The sequence below is a fragment of the Crocodylus siamensis genome, chromosome 2, assembly GCF_052110815.1.
Source record: "Crocodylus siamensis isolate JL-2025a chromosome 2, ASM5211081v1, whole genome shotgun sequence".
Taxonomy (NCBI): domain Eukaryota; kingdom Metazoa; phylum Chordata; order Crocodylia; family Crocodylidae; genus Crocodylus; species Crocodylus siamensis.
The window spans coordinates 35218168-35239671 of record NC_143396.1 but is presented as its reverse complement, the minus strand read 5'-3'; the positions used below and the strand labels follow the sequence as shown (position 1 = coordinate 35239671).

The 21504-nt window shown below is 42.8% G+C and overlaps 1 protein-coding gene across 3 annotated transcripts in view; it reads left to right on the top strand.

The window, feature by feature from the left end:
* The window catches only part of KCNIP4 (potassium voltage-gated channel interacting protein 4), a 212259-nt gene that overhangs the window by 160749 nt on the left and 30006 nt on the right, over nt 1-21504 (top strand). For all 3 annotated transcript variants that reach the window (XM_090035697.1, XM_090035696.1, XM_090035695.1), the window contains 2 exons: nt 7998-8067; nt 21372-21442. In XM_090035697.1, the coding sequence (XP_089891823.1) occupies nt 7998-8067; nt 21372-21442 (141 nt within the window). The remainder of the gene's footprint in view (nt 1-7997; nt 8068-21371; nt 21443-21504) is intronic.

Below are 21504 nucleotides of genomic sequence, written 5' to 3'. Positions count from 1 at the left end.
TAGGTGTGGGTGTGAGGGAGGGTGGGGGGGTGTGGGAACCCCCTCACATGTTCACCCCTATGGTGCACTGCCCTCACCCAAGGCAGCAGCAGCAGGTGGGGGTGCTTGGGGTACTCCTGCCCAGCACAGGTGCTACCACCACCAGCACACTGTTTCAGCCAGTGCTGCACATGGGGGTGAGAAATGCAGCTTGGCCAGCCTGCCTCTATCACATAGGGCTCTGTGTGGCACACATGCAGCTCCCACACTTGCATGCTGCCAGGGGAAGCCCCACGCAATGGAGCCAACTGCCTTCACCCCTGCTGCAGGTGAAGTGGCTGGGGTTCCTCTCTACATCCAATTGAGTCCCAGGATATGCACGGCAGGGAGCAGCGAAGGCAGCCGGCTCCATCACACGGGGCTTCACCTGGTGGCTTATGAGTACAGGAGCTGCACGTGCACCACTGGGAGCCCTGTGCAATAGAAGTGGGCTAGCAGGGCTGTGCTCCTTGCCCCCATGTGCAGTGCTGGCCAGAACCATGTGCTGCCAGTCACAGCACCTGCACCGGGCACAAGTGCCCCAAGTGTCCGCTGCCTGTTGCTGCCACTGACACCACCATCGGGGCGGTGCACCATGGGGGAGAGTATGTAGAAGTCCCCATACCCCGCCACCCTCTCTCACCCCCCCCACATATACACCCCCCCAACATATCCTATTGCCCCCCCACACCCAGCCACACCCCAACCCCTACACCCCACCATACACACACACACTTGCCCACACCCCACTGTATACACATCCCCAATCACTGCCCGCCCCCCCAACCCACACACAATATACAAGAGTAAAACTTTACTTTTGAGGTATTATATAATTATTTCTACATACATTATAGAAACACAAATCATGACAAAAATATTTTTTGCAATAAAATTAAAATATGTAATAGTCGCTGTTTGACTTTTAGCATATAATTTTTTTTTTCTGGTTACAAAATGGCAACCCTCCCCTCCCAAAAAGAGTATTCTCAGGGGCAAGGGAAGGGACTTCTGATGGCCAAGGGGAAGGGACTTCTGGTGGCAAAGGTCAGGGGCTAGGGGCAGGACTTCCAGTCCCAAGATGGTGGCCTGGGGGCGGAGCACCTGTCAAGGGGCGGGGCTATCTTCACGGCGCTCGACATCTTACCAAAACTCAGCACTTGTTAAGCGGCCCTCCAGCAGCAGCCTTAATAGTTGCCCACCCCTGGGTTATATCCAAAGAAACAAAATCATTATTTAAAGAAAACATCAGTATTAAAGCATACACAATACAAATTGTTTCAATATTATGCAGGTATTTTTCCTTTATACTTTTTGATTATAGCATAAGTAAAGTTTATTTATAGTTAAGGCATACGCAAAGGGCTATAATCAGACAAAGAATTTGAGAGTCATTACTGAGTAAATAGACATGAGCAGGTACCTGAAACAAAAGAGAAGAAACAAAATTATATAAAGGTTGGTGAAGAAGGCCAATGAGGAAAGACAGGAAGAGCTGTGATACAGAGATGTATTTATCTCAGTTGTCCTAGCTATGAAGGACTGACTCAGCCTGTAATATAAATTGTTTACAACGTTAAACAGAAGCTAGAGATATGAACCCTAGCTTCTTCCTATTACTCTATCCTAGTATAACATTTTCCTTTCACTCTTTATTTCTCCTTTTTCCTATCTTCCCTTTACTTCTTTTCATTTCCCCTTTCTCTAGTTTTCGTTTAAAAGAAAGAGGACTGGACTACAAAATTAATTTTTTCTTTTTTCCCTAAAAAGAACAGCTAATAGATTTTTAATACAGTTTTGAAAGACTGTCAAACAGCAGTTTCTGATTATCAGGTAAAACTACATGCAGCTAAAGAAAAATGGAATACAGGGAACTGTTTAAAAAAGTTCTCTAAGTTTCAATTTCTTCATTAAGTTTCCTTCCTAGTGCTTAAAAGGAGGTTAAAGGGATTTTTAATTCTGGTTGTTATGGTGCAGTGGTAGTTAATCAGTGATAACTTGACACAAAATCCTGGCCAACACTTAACTATTTAAGGTTGCAATAATGAACAAGGGTTTTATTAACATCTTACTGATAACTTCCTTCCCCCTTCTCAAAACAACAGAGTTATATGGAAAGTCTAACAAAGAGAGGACTAAAGCAGCAAGTGATCATTGGCTCTAAAATAATTAAGAGAACTCTCCAGAGTTTCAGAGGAGTTCAAAGAAGAAGCAGGAGCCTCAAGATAAGAAGGAAAAATTTAAGCTAGACATTAGGGGAACATTCCTAATAAAAATAATTGGCCAGTTGAACAGACTCTTAAAGGATACGTTGAAGATATCATTATTGCAGATATCCAAGAACACAAGAAAAAAGACATTAGCAGCAATGATATAGTGAAGAGCCCAGCAAAATATAGAGGGTCAGGTTGGATGACCCAAGTGGTCATTTCTGGCTCTACTGCTATACAATTTTGTAAAAGTGGGTTTTTCAAACCACATTTCTCTCAAACAGTCTGCTAAAATGATAATTCATTAAATGTCAGAGCAAAGCATCAATTTTAGATAAGGTTTTAATAGATTGTGTTATCTGTGGTAATTCACCAAAAGCATTATACAGGGCAATTGAGAGCTTACACTGAGCTCACAAAAAAAATCCTGAAAAAATAACTCCAGTTTTTTCAGGGTACATTTGATTCCCCTCCTCTCTGAAAAACTGTATTTGTAATCAATATTTACAGTTAAATACAAATTGGAAACTGTAGTTTTATTCATAAACTAAAATCCAGCCTAAGGACTGATATAGTTGGAGATATTAATACTTCCTGTGACTTTGTGACCTACCAAAAAAGTGGGGCACACTTTTCATTAAATGCACGTATTTAGGATGTCTTTAACAATGAACCACAGAAAATAGAGAGGGTTCAGCCTACATGTCAGTGAGCCATAACAGTAGATGAGCCTAGCTGTACTCTTGTCACTCATTTTGTGGCGTAACATTAACTGCAAAAAACCCTGAAAAATCTTCCCGTTATGTAAGTATAGATGCAGTTTCTGTTCTTGATAAACCCAAAATGCTGACAATTTCTTGCTTGAAGAAAATTCCAAGCAATGCAAAAAGAATGCACTGCTTCTTTTGCTGATCTAGAAATTTTAACTCAGTTGATCATCACATTCTTATTCATATTAGACCACTTGTATTATTCTTCTTGAAGCATGTATAGAAACAGTGTAAGTTATACCATCACAGGGTGAAAAGAAAGCCCTTGAGGCAACAGAATAGTTAATAGAAGTCCCTCACTCAACCTGAAAAAAAATATTCACTGTAATTTATTTTTGTTAGTTTTAAAAGATAAATGCAATAACGATCCTTGGTTTCAGATTTCATTTTCCTTCATCACAAATTAAAAGTGTTTGCATACACAACAGTAGTGCTGGGATATGCAAGCAAGTAATAAACCCAAAGAGACAAAGTGTCAAAAAAATTAACCCAAGTTATGGGACACAAACCTGTAATCCTTGTTTAGATCATACTTAACCAAGATCCAGTCTATGGGTGATTTTTGTGTTTGCATTTGTGTGAGCTTTTAAAGTTTTGCTATGTGCTACTCTGAGGTTAGCCATGGAATGTCCAAGAAAGTTAAAGTGTCCTGCTACATCAGACATTGGCAAAATATGGCCCATCAGGCCATTCTATCTGGCCTGTGAGCCCCTAAAAATTTAGAAAATGTATATTTATCTGCTCCTGGCTGCCTGTCAAAGATGACAGGAGCCAGGGGCAGTAGAACCCAGGGGAAGCCAGCAGGATTCACCAACAAGGCCAGCCTGGCCCCACCTCCCCACTGTTCTTCTCCTGCTGGAAACCTCTGCCTGCCCCAGCTTTCACTGCTTCCCTGAGTGTCTGCTCCAGCACCACATGGCCTTGGCTACATCGCTGGACTGTGGGAGCATGGAGCATGGAGCTGTGCCACTACACCGAGGCCAGGAGTGGGAGGGTGTTTGTGTGTGTGTGTGTGTGTGTGTGTATGTGTATGTCTGTGCATGCATGCATGTACCTACAATGAGGGAGGGTGAGAGAGAGAGAGAGAGAGAGAGAGCAATGAGGGTGGGAGAGACTCTGTGTGTATGTGTGTGCATGTATTCAAAGACAAGTCCCACACCTGCACCCAACCATACACATGTACCCACACTCCCTCTCACACAGCCACACATGCAGACCCTCACACCCACATCCCCTTACACCCCAGCCACCCTCCCCCCACACACAATCCCCCACAAACCCCATACCCACCCACACCCCACATAACCACACCCACACCCACATGCTCCCTCATCCCACATCCATACCTGTCCCCACATACCCCACACACTAAGAGCCCCCCAATGAACCTGTACCTATGTCCCCCACCCCCAAAATGTACAAGAGTAAGACTTCATTTTAAGCTATTGTGAAATCACCTCTATGTACACTACACAACACATGTAAATCAGGACAAAAATATTTTTTTTGAAATCAAATTAATGAATATTGTAGATGTTCAATTTTTAGAATATAATTTGGTAGTTTTCTGGTTCTGAGATGGCAAAACCACTTGCTGAAAGAAGTATTTCTGGGGGCAAGGAGAGGGACTTCTGGTGGCAAAGATTGGGGGTTAAAGGGGGTGGGACATCTGGTCATAAAATGGGGACCAGGAGGCAGGGTACCTGCCAAGGGTCAGGGCTACCAATGTGGCCCTCAACAGCTTGCCAAAACTCAGTAAGCGGCCCTCCACCTGAAATAATTGCTACCCCTGTGCTACTGGCTTTTGTGTCTTTTTGAGATTGATGTCAGATCAGGGTTGATTTATTCTTTTACATGGGGATTGCCCTGTCTGTCCAATGTAGACAGCAGAGGGGCCTTATAAGCATGTGACAGCATAAATGACATGTACAGAGGTGCAAGTGAATGAAACTTGAATGTTATCCATGTTACTTGTATCAATGATGGTGTGGTTTAAAATAATGAGAGGACACAGCTTATACCTGGGTCTTTTGCAAGGCCTTGTGCCTCATCAAGTATAAAAGAATAGCCTGTTGCTTGAGAGATGCCATTTGAAGTTGGGGACTCAACCTGTCCACAAGCCAGGACAGGTTTATTGCCCATGGCTACCTTGAGATGGTCACCCTTTTTCAGGAGGGGTGGAGGTCATTAATGATGTGTCTAATGATGTGGTCTAGGTGGGAAATCTAGGCAACAAGAGACTTTCTGTTGTCCTCGTCTCAGGGTTAGTATTGTAGTAGCTTGGAGTGAGGTCTGAGTTGGGCTTTGTTGATTTGAGTGGCTACAGTTTTGGGGATTGTATTGTAATTGTAGGATTCCCTGCTTCAGAGATTTAAGGTGTGTATCCTAGTCAGTGAGATCAGAGCAGATATTGTTGTAATGTACAGCTTGGCTGTAGATGATGGATGGATGTAGATGAACATAGCTGTGGTGCCTGATGGGTTTCCAATACAAAGTGGCCACTGTAGATCTTCACCATAGTGTCTAGGAAATGAATTTTCTGGGTGAAGTATTCTACAGTTAGTTAGACAGAAGGATGGACGTTGTTAAAGGCCTGGTGAAATTTCTCTAGACATTCCTTCCCATGTGTCCATACAATGAAGATGCCACTGATGTACCTTAGGTATATTAGAGGAATAAGAGGGCATCAGGGATGTAGTGGCATAACCTAGTAACCAGTGAAAGGCCATAGGAACCCTGCTACCTACTTCAGTTGTAAGGCCATGACCCTGTGCTTGCTATTATTAGCCATGTGACACAGTTTTAAAAAGCATGGATATGCTAGTGTCACATTGCCATTTTGCTGTATATCATAGAATCAAAGGACCGGAAGGGACCTGTAAGATCATCAAATCCAGTCCCCTGCCATGGACAGGAAGTTATTGGGCTCAGACAAGCTCGACAAGGTGCCTTTCCAGCCGCCTCTTGAACAACTCCAAGGATGGTGACCCACACCACCTCTGCAGGGTGTGTGTTCCAAATTCTGGCAATCCTTAGGGAGAAAAAATTCTTTCTTATATCTAGCCTGAATTTACCCTCTATAAGCTTATGCCCATTGGTCTTGAGGTGCCTTCCTGGAGAGTTGCTCACCTAGATCTTGGTGTTCACCCCTGTTGTATTTGTAGGCAACTATCAAGTAGCTTCTCAGCCTTCTCTTACTCAAACTGAACAGATGCAGTTCCCAGAGTCTCTCCTTGTAGGGCCTATCCTCCATGCACTTGACCATGCAGGTGGCCCTTCTTTGTACCTTCTTGAGCTTATCAATGTCCTTCTTGAAGCGTGGTGCCCAGAACTGGACACAGGACTCCAGCTGAGGCCTCACCAGTGCCGAATTAAGAGAAAGGAGCGTACCCCTGGATCTCCTGGCTACACATTGGCTGATGCATGTCAGAGTTTTATTTGCCTTTCTGGCAACCTCATTGTACAGTTGGCTCATATTCCTCTTCCAGTCAATTGTAACCCCTAGGTCTCATTCAGATGCTGTGCCAGCCAGTGGACCACCACTCATCGTGTAGTTGTGATGAGGGTTCTTCCTACCCAGATGAAGGACTTTGTACTTATCGTGGTTAAATCGTACCTGATTCTGTTCCGCCCAATAGTCCAGTCTGTCAGGGTCATCCTAGATCCTGAATCTATCCTCCAATGTGCTCACATTTCCCCACAGTTTGGTATAATCCGCAAATATAATCATTGAGCTTTCCACCCCCTCATGAAAGTCATTAATGAATGAGTGTAGACATATACAAAACTGAATACAAGAAGAAACAAAGGATAGCAGGAGAAAGAGAGCAGTAATGTGATTTGCTGTTCAGTGATGATTATACACTTGGCCCATGGTTCAGGGCTTGGTCCGGCAACCAAAGTAGGTAAAAGGGTCTCCATGGGCTTTTGCTCACCTCATGTGTTCAATGTTCTGGGGGGTTTGGGGGTTTTTTAGAATACTTTGCACTTGTATGGTATCTTCCAACTTCTAGATAGTTTACCGAATTATGGATTAGCTTTGTTAGCCTCAGTTTGGGGAGGGGAAGCAAAGGTACTGAGATGCTAAATGCACTGCCCAATGTCATCCCACTGCATTGGAAATGAAGTCAACAAATAGAACAAAGGCTGGTGCAGCTTCAAGTTTCCTCCACTACCCAGTAAATTATGCCCCACTTCCATTTCTTCTGTCTCTGAATGTCGCTTTTATGAACTCAAACTCCTGTTTTTCCTCTTTTATGATATCTATTTGTCCTCTGCAACTTCCTTTCTCTCTAATATGCCTGTTCTCTAGTCCATCTCATACTCATTTCTCCTCTTTGTCTAGCATGTTCCACACTTAAAAGGAAAGAAGACAAAAGATTTTTCAGGGAATGAGTTGGATCTTCTCTGCTGAGGGGCCTTGCATTGATTAGCCAAAGCCCCTGAGGGAGATTTGAAGGGAATATGTCTTACTTCAAATACAGCATAGCTGCTCGTGTCTGGCTTCCTTATAGCATGAGTTCTGCCTATGAGGAAGGCTATGCCCAAAAGCTACATTGGTAAAACAGTGGACTGCAGCAGTCATAAGTGCTGCTTGTAACAGTCACACAATGCTATGTAGATGCTGGCATACAGAAGTGTCTCACAGGAGGAACATCCATCCCATAAACAGCATTCCATCTAAGCTGTGTGGTGTGCATGGCTGTGCAGGCGCACCTGGCAGCGTGGCATGAGTGCACCTGTGCAGCTATGCACACCATGCAGATTAGAGGGAATGCTGCCCATAAGAAGATATTAAAAACGGTTTTAGTTATACACGTTTAATGTATTAATCTTTCTTTTAACATGGAAGAAGTGGATCTGTTTTTTCCAGTATTTTAATATCCCAGCCTTACATGCATCATATTTATCATTGGTTGTACAATCTCATCAATACAGTTTGTTTGCACTGAGCTGAGGGAACAGGTTACTCATTCTTTTTGTCTGCAAATTTCTTTAGGAATGTCCCAGTGGGATTGTTAATGAAGAGACCTTCAAAGAGATTTACTCTCAGTTTTTTCCACAGGGAGGTGAGTACTCTACAGTCATAATTAGAATTGTTAACATGTACAGAGAAAGGTGTTTGTTAATATGTAATCCACATAAATCACCCTGTTGTTTAACATAATAAAATGGTTGTATAAAATGTTATATACATTTTATAGGCTTGTTAGTAGATAAAAATGTTTACAAACATGAAAAGATATGCCATTTACAAGGTCTCAGTGTGCAGCTAGGAAGACATGATTGGCACTGAGTAACTTTTAAAATCAGGTCTCTTTAAGCAGTTTGCTTTAAAGAGTTGGTGCTCAACCTTTTGGCCCTATGGGCCAAAGAAGTGGTATGGGGCTGGTCCATGGGGCAGATCTAGCCTTAGGGCCTGGCACTGCCCCTTCCCTGCCCCAAGTGCCAAACTAGGACCCTGGGGTCCAGCACTGCCCTTTCCTGTCCCTGTGTGCCAGAGCCTGGCACCACCCCCTCCTGGTCCACACCAGGATTGGGCCTCGCAATGCCCTCATGTGGCTGGAGCAGAACCTGCACCCAGCTTTGCACACTAGGATCAGGAGCCCAGTGCAGCACTCAAGACTGAAGGCTCCCCACAAGTCCAGAAATTTAGCATGTACTACTCCCCTGCCACTAAATTTCTGGACCCATAGGGAGTCCTGCAAATGACATAATGTTACTAGCCAGGTCTAGCCCACAGGCTGGAGGTTGAGCACCTCTTCTTGAAGCTTTGTATATTGGTATGTCTTTACCAGTCCCTGTTCATTCCCCTCTACAAAATTCTATAACACTGGAATTGAAAACTGCAAGAGGTAGTTTAAATATGTGGGCCAAATTCAGATCTTGTGTAAATGGCTTAAATCCCACTTACACCTGTGGGGTTTCTTTGTTTTCACTCGATTTGTTCTGATCCTCTGTGTTCAACGAAGTCATTTCTAGTGGTATTCAGCAGTTTGTGGTTGTCACTATCTTTCAGGTTAATAAAAGCTCTTATGACTAATGCCACTTTCCCTCTGTACCTTAGATTTTCCTTTAGTTTTTAAGGGTTTCTTCTTTTCTGCCTCTCCCCTCCTTACTTATTTTCCATTCAGTCATCCCTCTTCACCTCCTCCTACAACTCTGGAGAGTAGCATGTTTCCATGGAACTGTGAATGGCTGTTACTTTACACTTGTATTTAAAAACTTTAATTGGCAGCAATAAAACTCTCCCAATTAATTTTATTTAAATAAAAGCCTAAAAGAATAGTAAAGAATAGTGTGGGTTACCCTTGCTGAAATCCACAGAAAGCATAGATAATCAACAGGAAAAATAAAAATGTAAGAAAAGTTGAGTTGCCTGCTAATTATCTATCTATCTAGGGTTTTATACCATGCTGGGAATTAGTGAGTTAAATTATACTTGTCTGTAAAAAGCAACCTTTCTCAGTGTAATATACCACACAAGGTAAAAATCTGAGGAAAAGTACCAGAAATTTTCTATCTCAGATATTTTAACAAATAGGTATTATCCAGACTAGACTAGCATAACTCAACTTTGAAAAAATCACTTATTTGTTCTGACTTTGTTTATATTTTGTTTCACGTGCTTCACACTGAACTGAGTTATGAATGTCTGAATTAAATTAGCACATAATCCAGTATTTTTAGGATCTTGCTAACAATTCCTACTACAAACAATTTGTATGCATACATAGAATGTCTTCACATTCATTATCCCCAATTCTAATACATTGGATCATCTTCTGTTTTAGAGATGCCAAGATTAGTTTTAGTTTTAGTGTTGGCAAAAAAAAGCCAAGACAATTAATAAATTCACTGGCTTTATTAACAAGATAAGAATAGTGATCTGTCTGCCTGTCATTCTTGGTTTACAGATATTCCTTTTTCAGTGAATGATAAATGAGGTTTTTAACAGCATTCAGTGTTGTCCTAACCCTACTCACATTAAAGGGAATGGTAAAAGTGGCACTGACTTCAGCAGAAACAGAGATAGACCAATGCAGAGTTATTTTTAAAAATTCTGGCTGGCAATTTTTTATCTTTTATAAAAGCCAAGCCAGCTGTATAGCCGAATATGAGAGGGAAAAAACACTCATATAATCCTGTTGTTGTTTCGTTTTAAAGTAGTAAATTCAAACCAGTTTTATGTCAGTCAGTTCCACAGAAGCACACCAGACGACAGCCTAAGAGCTTATTAAAATACCCTTTTAATTTTTTATGGCCCACAGATGGATAAATGATCCAGAAACATATTTTAAAGAATGTCATCTTCCTTCTCCTTTCAGTCATACTTCACATATTTAACAGGCTTGCTGGCCTAATTATTAGGAGTTATTAAAATGATTAGGTGATAGCTGGTATTACAAAAGAGAACTCTTCTTCTTTAACTACCTACTACAGCTTTAGTCTTCTAAGCAGAGTTAAATATTAGTATATTGCTAGAAGAACAAGTATGGTACAAATTGATGCCACAGTTTCAATTTTTATTGTGAAAGAATATTTTCAATTCACTTAAATTTTATAATTTGTTTTTAAGAGATGGATTTTATAGTGCAATTCGCACATAAGCAGAATTCCCACAGAGGGTTGCTCGGGTAAAGATTACAGCATCCAGGGCTATTTCAATAATTTCCATTAGTTCAGAAAAGCGTCCCTGGTGCTTTCAGAATTACTATTCTTCTTGTATAGCTGTTCTTAGATATTTTGATCCTGCAGGCCAATCTAAAAACTGTGAAGTGATCTGCTTGACCTACAGAACCAGGCAAGAACCCACAGGTTCCTCTATTCCAGCCATTCCAAAAAAAGGTTCTTTTTACGATGCACTAGTAGTGATAACAAGACCCCACCTTTTAAGATAACTGTGGTGCTTTCTGGTGGCCACTTAATGCCCATGCCTCTCTCTGTCTCACTAGCATACTGCCCTTTCTTCACCTGCATTACTGTTGGCAGCTTGCAGCACCCAGTCACTCTGCAGTCCTCCCTCAGGGCCAGACTGACATCTCAGCCCAGGACCTCTGTTTATAACCTCTGCTTCCCTCTTCCCATGGATTCTAAATTACTAATTAGATAGCTTACAGCTCTTCATCCTACACAACTGAAGCTTCTTTACTTGAGTAAGAATGAGAGATTCCTTGTAGGGCTGTACGAAGCGTAAGTCACTGATTTGATTTAGCAGAGATTCGGCCTGATTCAGCAGCCAAATCTCCGAATCCAAATTGAATCAGGAGACACTTTAATCTCTCTGAATTGAATCAGAACCCTCTGAATCGATTCGGAGGGATTCAATGATTCAGACATAGACACAGCTTTAAATGTTTTTTCTACATGCCTCAAGATACTAGGTGGCTCGCAAATGCTGAGATGGTGGGGCAGATGGAGTGTCCCACAGGAGTGCGGTGGGGTCTCCTGTGCGCTTGGCAGCAGACCTGGAAGTGGACAAGAAGCATTTCTGGTCCACTTCCAGATCTGCCATGGAGTACATGGGGGACCCCCGCCCCTCACCCCCAGGGTTGTTGACACTGGATTTTAGGAACCTAGACCTTTGTTTTGGGTGGACACAACCATCAGACTGACCTCAACACCTGCCAGTTGATAAAGGGGAATTTAGTGATACAGAGTAAGACCAAAAAAGCAACAATACAATCAATCAAACAATTTTATATTTACCAATTCAAGGGCTGTCATCAGAGTCAAAGTACATCTGGTCAGGGTATAGGGTCCACTCTGAGGCTCTGTCTCTTAGGTGTCAGCAGTTTGGAGGTGGGATGCTGAGGCCTGCAGCACCGCTCCGGTGGGGCTGCTGGTATGCCCTCTGTTCATGGCAGCCTTGGGGACCATTCTCAGGGAGGAGAAGAAGGAGGAATCTAGGTCGGGGACAGGGAGGAACAAAAAGGAACAGGGAGAGACAGGACAAAGGGAGACACCCTTTGTTATTCTCAAGTCTCTGCTTTTGTATTCTCCTTCCCCCTTGATGACTCCTGATGTCTCTTCATCCATGGCTATCTCTGGTTGGTTGTCTCTCTGTGGTCACACATCCACATAGCTTTCCAGGCCTTCTTCTAATTTGATCTGTTTCCCCAAAACTGGGACTTAGGCCCCCCTGCTCTCTGAGGTCTTGTTGCTAGTGTCACTTATCTTGTGTTATGGGACAGCATGGTACATACTTCCTTTGGTTCCCAGGCTGTTTTCTAGACTATGTGTCCTTGTCGGCCTTGCTGTGTTATACAACCTGTCTGCCTTGAAGGCTGTGATCTTGTGTTATGGGATGCCCCCCGCCCCCACCAGTTCTCAGCATGTGTCTGTCCATTGGTCTTGTTGTGCTAGACAGCCTATCTGCTCTCAGGGCCATGAGAAGCTGTGTGTGTCTGCCAAGCTCTTTATAAATCCATTTAACCCCTGCTGCTCATCTTGAACCCTTACAATATCTATACCTATAAGCCAGTTCCCCCAAACAAAGGCCTTTAAGTGTCATGTTTAAGCTAACATATTCCCCTCTTTGAAGATTCATCTCCATGCTATACCAGAGCATAATCACCGGCATGGCCTGAAATATTCATGACATCTGTGGGGAGGACCTCCACCTGTCATCTCAGGAAAGTATGATGACATTTGAGGTTATGGGCTCCAGTGGGCTGGACACTTTGAAGAACCCTTAACCATTGCTCAAATGTTGCCAATACCCCTTCTAACTCAGTTTCTTGCCTCAGCATTCCCTAGCCCAGCTACCGAGTTTTAGCCAATTAGGTTTAAATAGGCCTCCCATACTGGGACCGGGGAATGTACAGCCCAAGAGTCCTACTAAATCTTTTATTTAGCATTTTGGATAGCATGTCACTACGTAGTTAGTGTCTTATCTGATTATCAAAATGGCTACTCAGATCAGAAAAATGTTTCATGGTCAGAATCTCTGGGGACCAGACATGTCCTTGGCGACTTTACCCCTCCTTAGGCAATGTTTTCTTGTTGCACCTCCCACCCCAGGGAATTCGACCTTGCCCCTTGGGACTCCCCTATGCCCCTACTCTTCATGGCTCACCCTTGACTCCTGTGTACCCTGGCTAACAGCGGCGATGCTTAAGGGGTGCATGGGGGTGCAAATGCACCCCACTAAGAGCGCTGGTGCACCCCCTCACAGCCAGTGTTCCCAGGCAGGGGGGCAGATTAGAGCACTGGTACCCCCCTGAGAGCACCAGCCGGGGCATGGAGGCTCACCTAGAAGTGCAAGTTCTCTCCCAGAAGTGTCAGTGGCATGCCTGGAAGTGTGGGGGGACCCTACCCAGTTGGTGTGATCGGCCGTGGGGGACCTCCCCCAGTTGGCGGGATCAGCTGCAGGGGACTCCCCACCCCTGTCAGTAGATCGGCTACCAGGGAATCCCCCTGGTCAATGACTGGCCACTGGGTGGGGGGAAGTGCCCCCCCCCGGCTAAGAAGGCACCAGTCACCCATGCTGGCTCACCTGTGGCTGGCAGCATTGTTCCAGGCAGGGAAGGGAAGGGAAGGGAAGGGAAGGGAAACCTGCCTGTCCTGCTACTGCCACAGCTGCTGAGCCACTACTGCTCTCCAGGCTGAGTCCAGGCCAGAGAGCAGCAACAGTGACAGATGGATTCTTCTTCTCTGCTTGCCCTATCAGGAAAGCACTGGGAGATCTAGGTGAAGCAAAAGCTGCTGGGCATGGGGTTGGTAAGTGGGGATCTAGGCTGCAGGGGGGCAGGTCTAATTTGGGTGTGCCTAATATAGGCCAGTGGGGTGGAGGAAAGGGAAAAGGTAGAGAGACCAGCTCAATCTGGCCGGGGGGGGCAGGAAATGCTTCTTCCACCAAAGTGGTCCCTCTGCACCTTCCACCACCCCTCCCACTCCCTCCAGATTGGGCAGGTGGCACTGTCCACTCCCTCCAACCCCCTGCCAGCCTGGATCAAACCTGCTGCACTGCCCACCCACTCACCAGCCCAAATTGAACTTGCTATGCCATTATGCCTGCCCTCCCCACTAACCACTGCTGGCTCACCATACCCCAGATCCCCACTCACCACCTGCCCTGGCAGCTCCCAGCTTACCTGCAGCTCCCAGCACTGTCCCAGTAGAGCAATCAAGCAAGGAAACCACTGGCATGACTGCTTCCCTGGGCCGGGCTCAGCCTGGACAGCAGTAGCAGCCTGGTTGCGGTAGTGGTGATGGCTGGGCAGGAGGGTTCCCCCTCTCTGCTTTCTCCCCCTGGATAGTGGCAGCAGTGCAAATAAACTGGGGGGACATGGGGCAGGGGGATCCTAAGAGGCCAGAAAGAACCCAGAATGGGAGGGTAGGGGGGATTCTTACCTTTAGGTGTTCCCCCCTCTGTCACTGTGAGGGAAGATAGAATGCCTGGGAATGGTGCTTCCTGGGATGCCGGAGGACTGCTTCCAACTGGTTTTGGGCCTGTGGAGCTGTCACATGTGCCTAAAACCAGTTTCAGATAATTATCCATGGAAGAGGATTATTTCTAAAATGTTCAGAGGGCCCTTAGGATGTTCCCCTGCCCTAATGGGTGGACACTCCTGGTTTAAGGGCACTTAATGCATACTTAAGTTAATGTGTAACAACACCCTAAGCTAGTGCTGTCTTCTGAACCAGAAACACTATAGCCATGTTAGCAGAGTGCTGTCTTGGTTAAATAGTTTTGCCTCCCAGAAGAACTAACCAACATACCCACAGTGCCGCATAATGGCAGCTCTACTCCTACCTGTTTAGCTGGCAGCATGCAGGGAGCTGAACAGTGTCTCAGAATAAAACTGCCTGGTACTGTGCGGATGTTTAGGAAGATCTACTGACTCAGTGCACCTTATTGAATCTGCTTTTGTATCAGATCTGCCGCCCAAGGAGTTGTCACTGCAAGGTTTGTACCCTGGGCAAACCCCTCTCCAGCAAGGGGCAGGGTGGGCCAGTGCCACTGAACAATGGAAGGCAGAAGGAACCTGACACAGGGACCCAAAGTCCCCAGTGCTGCTGTTGGAGCAGTCTGCCTTCCTTGGCTCTTGCTTCTCCTGCTGAAGCAGCAACATGGTGTGCCTGCACCTGGCTGTTGCTCTAAGTCAGTGCCAGGGGCTGGTGATCTGCTTGCTCACCCCTTGTTATGCTGCTGACTCCACAGTCCATCAGTGGGCTGTGGATCATCGGTTCTATCAAACAGGGAAAACACTGTAAAAGGAAAAGGAAGATTTGATGTGTATTTCAGAAGATGTTTTCACACTATCTTTAATATAATTTGGCACTTGACACCTGTTCTTTTAGGTTACAGATAAAAAGTAGAACCACTGAGCCATTTTTTAAATACTCTGTCAGTTATGACCATTATTTACACTAGCTAAACATCAGATGTTCAGGATAATATAAGGGATACTCTTCAGTACATAATAGCTACAATTTGTATTTGTCCCCAGTAGAAAGTGTGTTTAAGACAATTTAAGAAACATGGTATGAATCTCAAACAAATTTGGACTTTTTATCTATCCCTGCTGCAACTTGTCAAAATGTTAACATATCCTGCTAGTTATGATTTTGAAGTATTGAAGAGAAACCATATTTCATTAAAAAGTCAAGCTCTGTCTGCATTGATTAATATTCAAGATTTAGTAGGAAAGAAGTCACATTAAGTAGCTCTAATTAAAACATTAAAATACCTCCCCTTGCAGCCTTTGTACAGACAAAATTTCAGTCATCTTAATGGATGTTGTACCTGAACAAAGTGTCTAGAACAGGGACATGAAGAATATTTTTAAGTAACCTTAAAGCAACAGAATTTTTTTAAATGAATATACCATGATACAGATGAGAATTAAAAATAGGTATAGATCATGAATGGTCTGAACAGAACAGCAAACAATTAAAATGCTTTTATTTAACGCTTTTCTATTCATTATAAGCACAGTGCCACACAGTGAATAAATAGGAACACTTAACAAAGCTTCATGGGATGAATACCAAGACAGTGGAAAATATACTAAATAATTAGTGTACATTAATCATAACTCTGTAATAAACTTAATTCACTCCAGACAATTTCCAAAGCATCTTCCAGACCCCTCATTAGTTTACAGATTTTTTTTGTGGATTACAATTTTACCAGTTAGAGTTTGCAAAACTTAAAAATTCTAAAACAGAAAAGGAAATAATGAATTAAAATGGGAGTTTGTCTAGTAGAACTGATGGATGCGTCTCAACAGTATGTCTATTTTTATTCAGGAAAAGGCATTTAACAGACAGTATTCAAATGTTGCAGTTTATTTTTACATCAGTGAATTCATATAATACTAAATTAATGTAATAAGAGTTGAGACTTGATTTACTCAATCATGCTACCATCAGACTTGAACTTGCAGTACATACTTAAGTAAAATTCTAGCCCATGGGATTACTTGTTTGTTGTTTACATTTTTCTCTTCCAAAAAGAGAGTCTTGCTTGCTTTAGGGATGCTTGATTGAGCTCTACAGGAAAATACTACTGACTCATCTAATGGAAGCTGATTGCTTTGCCTTGATTGAATCTGGTCACTTTTTCAAGATTATTGTTCTGATGAAACAGCAATGCAAATCACGTACCCAGGAGACAGTGGCGTACTTACCAGGAGTCATCAAAGGACTTCTTGAGCAGCGATGAGGTTGCTCCGTGATGAGACCTTTTGTTGCTCTGTAAATATGCCCCTTATTGGTTTGGAACAGAGTACCAATTCTGATATTACATGGAAGGTATATAGAAAGGATGAGAGAGAGATGGGCAGAGAAATAGAAAAAAATACTATAGAGTAGGGCTGTGTGAAATTTCGCCAGCTGTTTCAAGTTGAAACTGTTTTGACTCATTTTGAGTTCAAAACAGTGAAATCAAATTGAAACAAAAGCTTTGAAACAGGCTTGAAACAAAACAAGGTTAGTTGAAATGTTTTGAAAGTTTCATTTCCCCAGCCCAGTGGTCGCGCTGGGGAAACAAATTCAGCTCAGCCGGGCTGAGTTTGTTTCCCCACCCCGACAGTTGAGTGAAACGTCAAAACAGCCTCACTGTTTCAATGAAGCAAAATGGAACGGCTGTTTCGACTAGAAATGAAATTCGAAACAAAACTGTGTTCCGTCCAAACCTCGAAACTGAAGTCAAAACAGAACAATGCCATTTTGCACAGCCCTGCTATAGAGCAATATTTCTCAGCCAGACTGCTGCAGCACCCTCAGTGACACAAGATCCATTTAAGAGTGCCTTTACATGATGATCCTTTATGTGAGGAGGTAAGTGCTTTCCTGTCCCTGTCTCGTGCCCCGCATCCACTCGAGCTATCCCAGCCGTGCCCACCACTACTCTTCTGGGCACTGCCACCACTGATGCCCTCCTTGGCTCTCCTGCTCTCAGGCCCAGCAAGAGGGGTACCAGTAGTAAATGACTGTTAGCCAGCGTATGAGATCCTGGAGGAGCAGCCTTTGTGGCAGGGGCCTGCATTGCCCCTCCAGGTCCAGACTAGTGGCAGAGGGCATTGTTGGAGAGAGCAGGGCATGGTAGGGGGAAGTCCTGCCCCAGCTGCCCTCACTAGGCACCAGATAGATCGATGGTTCTCAACCTTCTTTAGTGTCAAGGCACCCCTCTAACTTTTTAAAAATTTAAATGAAACTCAGTGATTCTCAACTGGGGCCCTGCTAAAATTAGAAAAGATACGGAAGGGTGTCTTGACACTTAAAAGTTGAGAACCACTGGTATAGGAGGGTCACTATTATGGTATTAATACAGGATCAATATGATGGCACAAATGAAAAAGAAGAACATAGCCTGTAAATTAATTCCATTTGGAAGTTGGAAAATTTCAGCCAGATGCTATGCATTTACCCTACAGCCAAAGCCAAACGCCTACAAAACATACTTTCTCTGTCATACTTCTGGCCTGGTTGGAGTGGTGCTGTGTGAAGGAGATGGTTATTTCTCAGAACTGGGTAGCTTTTGTGAGTGCTTCCAAGAAGCACCAAAAGCTTTTGGATTGTAACTAAAGTGAACCTTTCATTTAATTTTAAAATTCACCTACTGCACACAATTTCAGCCTTTTTTTCAATTCTTTCTGTCCTGAAGGGATAATTTGTTAGTTAAATTATTAACCTGACTCCAGCACCTAGTCTGAGTCATGAACAAAAATGGTCTTTTTCAGAGGACCTAGAATCAAAACACAGTAGATGTATAATGACAGACAGCGGACATGGGGAGTATAAAAAAGCAACAAAAGGGAGTATTGGTCAATGGTCAGCCTGATGGGCAGTAGCTTGATACAATAGAGGCCTAATTATTGTCAAGTTTCTTGCTTAAATATACAAGGGCCAGTCAGAAATTAAGACTTTCTTTTTTTTTCTTCTCTCAACCAATTATTGTTAAGAAAATAATCAACTTACACAGAAAATGTGTACATCATTACTGAACACACAGCTGTTTTTCAGCATAGTCTTCTTTTTTGTCCATGGTTCTTTTCCACTGATGAATAAAGGCCTGTATCCCAACACTGTCAGTCGGAAAATAATGCCCCCAATATTTTTATAGCCTACCTAAGCAAGCCATGACATGAAGGGTCTTCTTGCTGACATCTTGCCTAAGGGGGCCACAGTAAACTTAGAGACCTATGTCACTTAAAAGTTGAGAACCACTGGTATAGGAGGGTCACTATTATGATATTAATACAGGATCAATATGATGGCACAAATGAAAAAGAAGAACATAGCCTGTAAATTAAAACATCATGCCAAAACCTGATCCCAAATCATATATCTATGGTGCTGCTTCTGCACAGCAATGTTCATCTACACACCACAGAGGAAATCTTATTATTTGGATGAACTGTGCTCCCCATTTGTCCAAGATGATGAAGGAGGGACTATGAAGATAACATTTTGGGGATGACAGCCGAGGCATCAATGGCTAAACAACAAGGACAAGTTTGGCTTACACGCCCTTGCTCACCAGCGGCAAGAGGGCACTGAGGAGGAGATTATGTTGAATAATAGGCATGTGTTCAGCAAAGATATACATATTTTCAGTTGAAGTTTAATATTTTGTTAGTATTTGGCTAAACAAAAACAACAGGAAGCATTACACAGATCCAAGAAAGAGGACCATGTGTCCCATTACAAAAGAAAACAAAAATCGTTACAGTCCATGACAATATGACCATGGGGTAAAATTCCTTCCTGAAACCAAATGTGATTTTCAGGTACACTTTTGAACTGCTCCAGGTTACTTTAAACTCATTTAATCATCTTGTACATCTGTGTTTCAAGTTTAAATCACATTTAAGCAGGGTGGAGTGTTACATGTGCCCATACCTAGAATCTCAGGTGTAGTCTGCGGGGAAAGAGCCAGGGTATCCTACCTTACCTTCAGTCTTGGGTTTGGATCAGCAAAAACTTCTCTGGGGTTGCTTATTCTTAGGTCTCCATTCTAAGACTTAACTCTCTAATTTTCTTTCTTTCCCAAGAACCCTGCCCACCTCATCCCAATCTGGAGTTAATAAAATGAAGGTAACATGCTGAGGACGCAGGGATTTATCAGCCTTAAGCATGATTACCACATTTTCCAAAGCAATAGCCAGGATGTGTTTATGTTTGATTTTGCCTATGTAACCTTGGACAAGTAGCATAAATAACCCAGTGACTTGGTTTCTCCTCTATAAAATGGGAATAATATCACTTCTTCGTCATAAAAATATTCTGAAGTTAAAACTATCTGAGATTTGTGAAGCGTTCAGCTAATATAATGAGTACTATGGAATAGCTAATGTAAACACATAAAGTATGAATGGGCTCATCAGTTTTGAAGGGAACCAGTGCATGTAAGTAATGCCTCAGGCTATAATTAATTTGTATGGTTTATGCGAGGGAAAGATTCCAGACCATAAGAGTTCATTTTACATAATACACCGACCAACCTAGAAAAATTCCCACAGTAGTTTTCACCTCATCCTTCCCCTCCCTCAACAATTCATAGCCCGCAAATATAATCAACGTATCTCTTTGAGGAATGTGGCTTATGGAAGTGTGCAGAGAGGATGGCTAGTGCTGTGGTAGTAGCTTAGCTAAGCGGGGGTGAGCAGGGTACCATCCTGGGGCACAGATTTTGAAGGGCTGCAAAAATGGTAGAGGCCATTGTCCACCCCTCCTCCACAGCTGTCTCCACTGGCCCAGCTGTCACTGCGACCCGAGGCACAGAAATTATTTGTTACACCTCTGTGTTGTAGTAGGCACTAGACTGGGACTCAGGAAAGTCAGGTCACTTGTAGCCTGATTTTTATAAATATTCATCACTTACAACTCCTGGGAGCTGTAGGAATGTGCATGTCTCTGAAAATGAGGTTACAGCTCTCTGTGCCTTAGTTCTATATTTATAAGAAGGTATTTTCCTGTGTCACAAGGGTATTGTAAGGACAAAGTCATTAGTGTTTGTGTTCAGTTACTATAAAAAGCCTTCAAATAAAATATACCCCACTTTTTAGTTTCTGCACTTCCTAATGGGAAGAGGAGCCTATAGAAAGATTTAATGGCTGAACACATTTGCATTTCATTCTACATTTATCTTTTCAAAGTGAGACAATATACCAATATCTGGTATATTCATGGAGCATAAAATAGCTGATTGATAAGTTTATCACTTGTTTGTGAATAAAGTCATATTTTTTTACGTTCTTTCTGATCACAACAGACAACCAGGCCCAGATTTGTAAAGATATCTAGGCACCTAACTTCCATATTAAGTCAATGGGTCTTAGGCACTTAAATGTCTTTCAAAACCTAGCCCATTAGGACCATCTCCTATGCCTGTTTTTATAGAACAAGGTAAGTTCAGTTTCAAATTGCTTGCCTTCAAAATAAAAATGATTAAATAAATGCATTGAGAAAACTGGCATTTCCCCATTGCAACTGAAAGAGAAAACACGTTACTCTTCAGCTCAGGTTGGAAAATTCCTATCAAGCCCTCTTACCTGCCCTGACCAATACAGACTGTTTCAGAAGTATTGTAACATGAGTACTGCAAGCATATGACTAGAAACACAATAAAATTGTACTAGAGTGGCTGATACGTGGAGTTTATAAATGATAAAGAGAGTAAATAAGCAAATTATCCACCAGATTTTTAGGAGTCGAACTCCATCTTTAATAGTGTAACCATTTGCATATACAATTTTATCCCCACAAAAAAGGAAAGTTGATTAAGGTTGAGCTGAACATTTAGTCCAGCCAGAGTCAATAAGTTTTCACTCAAGAAAATTAAATTAAATATGCTGTTGGATATGTAGGTAATTTTAACAGTACACTTACTAAGGAACATTCTTGCTCTTTTAAATTTTAGATTCCACAACTTATGCACATTTTCTGTTTAATGCATTTGACACTGATCACAATGGATCTGTGAGTTTTGAGGTAAGTACTACCATCAGTTTCATCTATATGCCTTTGTTGGCTTGTTGGGCTTTTTAGATACA